This window comes from Cyprinodon variegatus, unplaced genomic scaffold, assembly GCF_000732505.1.
Source record: "Cyprinodon variegatus isolate N-32 unplaced genomic scaffold, C_variegatus-1.0 Scaffold264, whole genome shotgun sequence".
In the NCBI taxonomy this organism is placed as follows: Eukaryota; Metazoa; Chordata; class Actinopteri; order Cyprinodontiformes; family Cyprinodontidae; genus Cyprinodon; species Cyprinodon variegatus.
In genome coordinates this window covers 561,982-570,956 of record NW_015150717.1, presented here as the reverse complement: position 1 = coordinate 570,956, position 8,975 = coordinate 561,982, and the positions used below count along the sequence as shown (strand labels likewise).

At 36.5% G+C, this 8,975-nt stretch overlaps 1 protein-coding gene across 1 annotated transcript; it reads left to right on the top strand.

Annotated features, from left to right (window-relative positions):
• The first annotated feature begins 321 nt into the window (after positions 1 to 321).
• tmem50a (transmembrane protein 50A) lies at positions 322 to 5,292 on the top strand. Its single transcript, XM_015382699.1, has 7 exons — positions 322 to 417; positions 912 to 1,017; positions 1,191 to 1,303; positions 2,951 to 3,018; positions 4,532 to 4,624; positions 4,769 to 4,829; positions 4,914 to 5,292. Exons 2-7 carry the CDS (start codon positions 916 to 918, stop codon positions 4,957 to 4,959), a joined length of 483 nt encoding a protein of 160 aa, XP_015238185.1. The 5' UTR covers positions 322 to 417; positions 912 to 915; the 3' UTR covers positions 4,960 to 5,292.
• Positions 5,293 to 8,975: the final 3,683 nt, after the last annotated feature.

The following is an 8,975-nucleotide window of genomic DNA, read 5'->3' as shown; positions in this document are numbered from 1 at the left end:
CTTATTTTAATGAAGATGATATATAATTTTTAGGTTTTAAAGTTAATCTCAAACAATAAAAATATTTATTTTTTTTATAACTCAGTTTCTGTATTTAAAATCTGACAGGTTTAATGCATATTATGATTAAACAGAAATGCTTTTGTCGGCTATAATATAAAAAAAATAAAGAAAAGAAATCACTTTATCTACTCGAACGATGGAACGGCTTTCCTTTAGGTCAAAACTTTTGTTTCACTTATAAGGGGATAGACAAAAATCCGTTTTTCTGCACAGAACCTGAAGGCAACATAATGAACAAAGGCCTATCAAATGAAGAGGGTGTGGATGAACTGCGCATGCGCAAGAGAGCTTCTTGTCGGAAGTCAAGTCGGATTAAACCAAAGGCTTGACATCAAACAACCGAACATTAAAAAGGTAAATTTCCTTTGAAACTCTCTTCATAAATCAATCGTACAGCGTTTGTAAACGTTTTCACCAATCCTTACCCTCACCAGTGCGAATCATGACATAGTATTTTTCGCAGCATTGTAACAAGAAACCTTCAAGTAAATGTTTGCTAGCGTCAAAGCCACGAACAAAGGAGTCAGTCGGGACCTACGTGTTTGCCTTTAACAAACATGTATTTCCTGTTGTTTGAAATCTAATTTTATACGGTTTGGTTCTTTACTAGGTGTTACAGACCCGCTAAACTACGTTTTAATATCTTAAGACACAGTACTGTTGCTGTTGGCAAACAGAAAGGGATAGCATCAGACGTACTGTACAGCGACTGCGCAGAAAATTATCTAATGTAAACTGTAACTTCAAGAGTGGTGCCGGTGCTTCATCTATTTCTGTCTTTTAAACATTTTGATTTATCCATTTGGGAAATGTAGCGCTTCAATGACCCTTTTGTGTTCCTTTACCAGAATTATGTCAGGATTTCTGGACGGGATCCGCTGCGGAGACTGCGATTGCAATGTGGACTGGGGAGAGAGAAGAAATAGCATCGCATCCATAGCTGCTGGAGTTCTGGTATTTGAGATGGTCCTATTTGTTAAAATCCTACATATACTGTAATCTCAGGCTAGTTTGAATGCACTAAACACGGATTTAACTGTTTGTAATAAAGATCCATCTTTTTAGCCTCACATGTTTGTAAACAATCTTCAAACGACTGAGGGTAACTATGTTTATTTTTTATGTAGTTTTTCACAGGATGGTGGATCATCATCGATGCTGCAGTAAAATATCCCTCTGAGGGAGAGTTTCATCATGCCTATCACACATGTGGAGTTATAGCCACAATCGCCTTTCTCATGTAAGTGCAGCTTTTCAAACTTGCTACAGGGGGAAACTAATCTTTCAAAGTTCATTTATCTGGTGTTTTTCTGGAGCTTGTAGCTTCTTTGTGTGATACTAATGGATCAGAGGTAGCTTTGATCATGTGACTTTGCAGTTTTGGTTATGAGTTCCCACTTTGTTGTTGCTATGATTCCCCAGTGTTAAAGCCACATACTAGATCTGATTCGACATAATTTATATATCACCAATTTACAACACATACCATCTGAAAGCATTTCCCAGAGACAATCGGATCAAATATTGCAGTCGGATTTAGGGCTGCAACTAACGATTATTTTGCAAATCGATAAATCTGGCGATTATTTTTTTTTTATTAAAGGTGCAGTTGGAGATCTTGGTAAAAACGGTTCCAGCAAGCAAAATTTTTGAGCATCTATAACCATGTCTCTCTGTTCGAACCCCTCGAACCACGCCTTCGAAACACATAAACGCGCATGCTGTCTGCAGAGCAGCTGAAGCAGCGCATCGCTGATCTCGGAGCTAGCAGGGAGACAGACAGCACTGCTGATGCAGAAACACAATGATCACTCCTCTGAAACAGTTTAACTTAAAATGTCGAAATCTGCCAGCAAAACATGTTCACTTTTATTATCCTGGCGCATGTTACGTACATAAAAAAGGCCTTCCTGCCGCAGCAGCAAACGGCGCAGAGGCGACCAGGCCATAGGCTGCTGTTGAATGGGATTCTTAGTGACAGCCCACCGTCGGTATGTGGGGGTCTTAGCGGCTCCGACAGAAATGATATTTGAAGGCAGGATGGTAATCTGGATGAACTTACTGGACAGACCCATGTTTTCCAGGTGGACTTTCTTACTTCAAAATAGATTCAATCTACTTTTTACCCACTGATAACAGCATATATAGCTGCCATTGTTGCAGGCAAAGAAAGGATGGGGTAGCTCTGCCCAACTAGAGCAGCAAAGATTCTTCAGCCGCGAGTCATAACTAAACTTGTATAGCATCAAAAATGAAGCGGCATGCATGTTTTTGCGATTTCAAAGCGTCCGAGATTTTTGTTGACTACAGTGCAGCAGAACCGAACCGTTAGCTCTGGGGCTGGGGACACCGCGAACCTGATCCGGTGATGATAGTCTGGACACCAGCGGCCCTGTGCTTCCCCCCGCCTGCCCGGTGAGGCAACCGTCACAGGGTCGTGGTTGATTGCTCCGTCGATCCTGTCCAACGGCCCCAGCAGCAATTATCATGATCATTTGCCATGGGAAAGGCATGGCCTGCTACATATTGCATTTTTGAGGAATCGCATCATTAATTGCATATGTTGAATCACAGCTTTAGTCTCATAGCTTTTAACTAAATCTGACATGATTTAATTTTCAAACTTAATCTTCATTTTCTTCCTCGTCCCTTTGGTTCTGGTCTTGTGGCACCTAGACCAGGCGGTGTGTTTCAGCCTTTAGATGCAAAATATTAAAGTTATTGGTAACACCCTGTTCTTATTTTCATTAGGGATGTGGACAACTTTCTAACTAATGCTGAGCCCCAAATATGACATTCTTTAACTTCAGCTATGTCTGGTTTGAAAGGTTCATGTTGTCAGGAGATATAAAGGTCTCAACTTTCTTTTCCCGTTCGACTTGTGTAGGATAAATGCTGTGTCTAATGGCCAAGTGAGGGGAGACAGCTACAGTGAAGGATGCCTTGGACAAACAGGTGTGTACATGGATAATTCTCTCCAAAAGCTTAGTTTTCTCATTTTCTTTCCAATTCAAGTAATATCCATTCCATACTCTCTTGTCACTCACTTTTAGTAGAAATGTGTGAGGGGGGGAAACAGCCTTTAGCATGTCGTTGGCATTGATCATTGTCTATTTTAGAATATCTTGAGTACATTTTTACTGGTGCTGCTAATCCTTAACAAAAGCATTTTCAATTCAGAAATACTTTATTGACCCCTGAAAGGAAATAAAAGAATAAGTACTCTGGTAGAATTTTGATCAGATAATTGTCCAATCTTTCCTTAAGACGTAACAGTTTTCTAGTGTTGATTTCTGGTGTCCATTTTCAATAAAACTTAGGCCAGGGTTTTAGAAGTTTAAATGAAGATGTTTAATAGAGGCTTTTTTCAATCTATTTCAAAATCTGTTTTTGGTTAAAAATGTACCAGATTAAATTTTTGGCTTATATCTGATCTCCTTTTTTAAACTCAAGGTTTACCTGAATTTCTACATATTTCTAAAACTTTTACTGCTGATACTCTAATTATTCATCCAAGAGCAGTGAAGTAATTATTAGGACTTATTGTGATTTTTATTTTTTCCACAAATTAATAGATTTTTTGTAATTATGATTTTCATCTTATGTTGTCTCAAGGCACTTTACTAAATAGAACATCCACCTGAGGGCTTTAACAATTGATTTTGGTTGAGGCATTTACCGCTTATTAAGAGTAAATGATTATGAACACCTCTGACACAATTTGGAGTCGCACAGCGAATATATACTGTAGCAGGCAGAACAGACTTGTGCATAAATGATCGATGAAACATGCAAAAGAAAAATACTTTATCTTTTAATTTACCCATGATAGGAGTTCAGGAAGAGGGTGAAAACATAAAATGGTGATTCTCTTCAAGCCTTGCAAAAACAACGAGGGACTGTAGTGCCTAATCCCAAACCAGCCCCTAAACACTAACCCTGAGCACTAACCCTATATTTGCGTGTTCCCGCGGAGGGTCAGCCACATCAAGTGCCTTCCCAAACTACGTAGTGGGTAGGGCCAGTGGACCCTTAGATAGCAAGTCTGCATAAGTTCAGGCTCGCTGGAATTTGGCAGCAGGTGTAACAGTGCTTTAATGCTGGAGGAAACGCGTGCATTGAAAAGGAAGTTCCAACGCTTTGCGGAATCTTCACCACACTAACGAGAAATCAAAAGTTAGGTATAAGAAGAAAACGTAATTAATTCCAAAAGGGAAGGTCCTCTTTAAAATAGTTTTATTTGACCATATACATTTGTTTTAAGAAAGCGGCTAAAATTATATTTTGTCACACTGCACCACAGAGCTACAGCCATGCACACGTGGCGTCAATGTGTTGCCCTAGAAATGGCTGCTTTGTTTTTCCCATTTCTGTCCAAACTTCTCACTGCAACTCTGTCAAACAAACCATGAAGTATTGCGCAAGGTTACTCTCATAGTAACCTGCCCTTCCTTATCTGTTTTTGCAGGGGCTCGAGTTTGGCTCTTCATTGGCTTCATGCTGGCTTTCGGCTCCCTCATTGCTTCCATGTGGATTCTCTTCGGAGGGTTCGTAGTGCCTAGTAAGTGTGTGTTTTTATTTTTTATTTATTTTAGTTTTTTTTTACTGAATTGCAGGAAGCACGTAGCAGACACTTTAATATGTAAAAGCCTATTAGGCAGTAATTGTATTGTGCAATCATGATAATATAACTTGTGTTTTACAGAGAAGGACACTGTGTATCCTGGTATTGCCATATTTTTCCAAAATGCGTTCATTTTCTTCGGGTAAGTTCATAAATGTTTGCATCTTTGATCATATTTAGCAAAAATAACTTGTTACTCATGATATCTTAACTGTCTCTAATTCAGAGGTTTGGTCTTCAAGTTTGGGCGCACCGAGGATCTCTGGCAGTAGAAGTCTGGCTTTCTGTCTGGTGTTAAACACTCTGCTTTCTTAATGTATGAAACAATATTGCTTCAGCTGTCATTCATTTAAATTTAAACCCTTTTTTCCCTTTTACATCAGATTGTGTAATTTATGTTTTCTGTTGTAGCTAAATCATAACTAAGCACAAAGTTTCCTGTATTCATGTAAATGTTAAACACTTTCGAATGTGGCACATCTATAAATGTGTGTTTGCACTCAGACTGTATCCATGTTCTTTTAGTGGTTTACAGGTTGTGTTACCAAAATGTACATAGTGGAGCTTGGGTCAGACTTCTTTAATAAAACATTCTTTAATTTGAACTGATTGTGTGGATGTTTGAATTTATGCATATTGCATATTTTGTTTTTATCTTTTGTAAATAATCTGCTCTGAACTGAGTGAGATTAAATGCTGACATAGATTTTTCCCCAAATTGCAGACATCAGCAGTCAAAACGGTAAGCTGTTGCTTTTACAGTTGCCTGATTTCAGTTTTATTTTATTTTTGTGTTTAAAAAAAAAAAGATACAGCAGCAAAACCACAGGGATGTAAATGCATTTGACTTTTATCCAGCATCTAATCTGGATTTTTTACTTAATTTTATTTTAATTTTTTTTAAGTTCAAATGCATCTAATTTCTGCTCATCACAAATAATTATATATATATATATATATTCCTAAGATATATTTTTATTTCTTTGTAGAAGCACTTTAAAAGAAACTATTCTGGTCAGTCTTTGTCAAATGCTTTACCTTCATTAAAACATTAATTGTCTTTGTTTCATGAATTTTAAGGTTTTAATGTTGTTAATCAAGAAATATTCAAAAGTAATACAAAATAGTTTGTAAATTGTGCATAGCAATTCCACGCTGATTTATTGAAAGTGGTTTAAAAAGGTAAAATGTCAACTATAGCTTACAGCTAATAAAAAGTGAAAAATCAGTTTGTCTGGAAAAATGAAAGAAGAAAAGTATTGGAAATGCATAAATGTTATGATGCTGCCAGCTCCTTTATAAAGGAAGACTGATGTGAGTGCTGTCCAACAGTCATTGGCAACCTCCACAGAAGGGTGCTGGTGACTGACAGTTTGCAAATTTGTGCACAAATGATTTACATTTTTTATCCTGCATCACTTTCGAGGGAAAGCAGGCTTAGTAGCTGATTAGAATGAGACGGTAAATTATTACAATGACGGTTTTCTTTGTCAATTAAACTTTTGTCCTTAAAAATTCTAAATATTAAGAATAAAATCACACATGTTGTTTAGCTTTAAAGTGAGATCTAAAATATGGAATATTTTCCTAATACAAATCAAGTAAATAGCTAAGAATAGGAAAAATTAACTTTGAATCATTATAAAGTTGAATTTACAATTAGACTAAAATCCTTGTAGACCTTCAGTTTTTGCTTATTCAACATCTAGAATCTAGATGCAGTCACTCTGGCTGCCTTGAAATGATATCTTTTCACCATTAACAGAAAATTATAACTGGACAACTGCTAGTCCTGTTGTAAGGCAAAGCAAGCTTATTTATGCAGAACATTTCAGTTGCATGACAAGTGAAAGTGCTGTACAGCACATGAGAGGAGAAAGAAAAGTACATCGCAGTGGTATAGTAGCAACACAAATAACAAAATAGCATTCTAATATGGAAAAGTTATAAAATGTTTGATAAAAAGTATTACATTTGCTGAAGTTTTTTATAAGCAGTGGTTTTCTCCACTGTTTGAACATGCTTACCTATAGAGAGGGACTGCTACAAACAGCAACACAACCTAAGACAAGACTTTGACTAGAGATATCTGAATGTGACCTTAGATTGACTTAAGTAAAATTCAACCAAATTTTTATTGAAATCAGCTTTGTTTGTGGAGTTCCTTGAGATGACATGAAGAAAAAATTATTTAATTACTATTCCCAAGCTAATAAATTAGATCAGCGTTTCTACTATTTACTAAATAACCCATAACAATAATGATTTAATAGTTTATTTTAAATTTGTCATATCCTAGCCTGAGTAAATACACTATATTGTATGCTTTAAAAAGAGTATTTTCAAGCTATAATCTGGAATTTTATTAAGTTTTTTTTTTTTTTCACTTTTGAAGTGACCTTTTAACCAGCTTCAAAGCAGAACTCATTTTACTTTGCTCACTAATGAGATTCATAATTTTTTTTACATTGTTTAAAGATGCAGTAATCTCAATGAAAACAAACTTTTATTTTGGAGAAAGTAATGCAATTCATAAACTCTTCAAAAACGTACATTAATTCTATAATTTAGCAAATAGAAATAATTCTGGTAGTCTTAACTAACTTCAACAGGAAAAGCTTATAGTAAGGAAAAGTGTGTTTCTCTTAATAGTGTTTGAAAAAAAATGGCAAACTAGACCAAAGTATTATTGCATATGAATGATTTCAGTGAGGGCATTAGGTAAGGTTGCTTAGTTAGTTGGAGTTAAACTCAAAGCAGTTTTGTCTATTGATTTATTCCAGTATGCTCACTACATCAACTTTATACACTAACGTTTTTTTATTGCTGGAAGTGATAACAGAGAGTCTTTTAAGGCATAACTCCTGTCAACATTTCGAAATACACTTTATTGCAAACAATAAACCCACAATGTTATCAATTATAAGGGAAATAAGACTTCCTGCTTGTAGAACTGTTCTCTGCAAAAAAAAAAAAAAATGTTACAGTCCTTTAGAGCTCAGTCCACATGTGTACTTCTATGCATTTCTAATGGAATTAAATGTGTTTTTATGATATAGTTTTTTTTTGATAAAAAAACAACAAGTGCGTAGAGGACTTCAAGAATGTTCACATAATTAGCTTGTTTTATTCGTTCTTTTTTGGTTGCAACAGTGGAAAAAAGGCCTAAATTTTAAAAAAAGCAATATTAGAATAACTGCATAGAAAACAAATTAATATCCATCCATCCATTTTCCATTAGGCTTATCTGTGGCAGGGTCGCAAGGGGTGCTGGTGCCTATCTCCAGCTGTCTACAGACGAGAGGCAGGTTACCAGTCCATCGCAGGGCAACACAGAGACAAACATGACAAACAGTTATGCACACATACATTTAGAGAAGCCAATGAACCTAACAGGTTCGGACAGTGGGAGGAAGCCGGAGAGAACCCGCGCATGCTCAGAGAGAACATACAAACTCCACGCAGAATCGAACCTGGACCCTTCTTGATGCAAGGCAGCAGTGCAACCTACAGCCCTCTAAACAAAAAAATTAATAAAAAAACAAAATACATATGAATAAAAATGTACAGCTCAATTTCAGCTAGACCACACGGCATAATGTATGTAGCAAACATCCAATACATAAAATGCTGTTGCAGAATTAAAACATTTAAGAGTTTTTAACCAAACAACAAATGTTTCTTCAAATTGGTTGAGTCTGTCTGTATGAGTGTGAAAGCTACCCATCGCTAGTCAATTGAGCTGTAGTAGTGGCCCACTTCTAGTAGGGCGGAGGGTTGGAGGTTTTTCAGTGTTTTACTGTAGAGGTTCACATTTTGCATTTGTTATGGCCAGAATGACCCACCTCATTCTGGGGGGGAAAGACCTGATTTTGCAAGATCTAATGTAATGTTCAAAATAAAAACAGCTTTGTATAATTTTGAATGTTTCATGTCTTTTTTTGTCAATACTGTATTTTATAATTCTTCTTTCCACTGGCTCTAAACATTTGCAAAGGATCAGATGTTTGATCCAAGTAGATATTTTTGGTTTTTGTTTTACAAAATTAATGAAATTATTATGAAGTGTGTCTTCAGTTACCTCAGCTTTCTGGCAAGAATCGGGGTGGGTAACCCTGCTTCTAGCTCTGTGTGGGAAAGAGGTCTGTAGCAGTTTTCAGTCAGCTTTCAGATCCTGGAAGGACTGGTCAAATGCTACCAGTCAGGCTGACTGGGGGCCAAGTGTTACAGCTGAACAAGACCTGCAAAGACAAACAGCAAACACAAAGCCTGTGCATATTTAAAGAGT

What these genes read in the sequence shown, in the direction of transcription:
- tmem50a (XM_015382699.1), top strand. Translation starts at nt 916, where the DNA reads ATGTCAGGATTTCTGGACGGGATCCGCTGCGGAGACTGCGATTGCAAT. An exon ending in AGGATGCCTTGGACAAACAG is followed by an intron (nt 3,019 to 4,531) that starts GTGTGTACATGG and finishes CTGTTTTTGCAG; the next exon opens with GGGCTCGAGTTTGGCTCTTC. An exon ending in CGGAGGGTTCGTAGTGCCTA is followed by an intron (nt 4,625 to 4,768) that starts GTAAGTGTGTGT and finishes TGTGTTTTACAG; the next exon opens with AGAAGGACACTGTGTATCCT.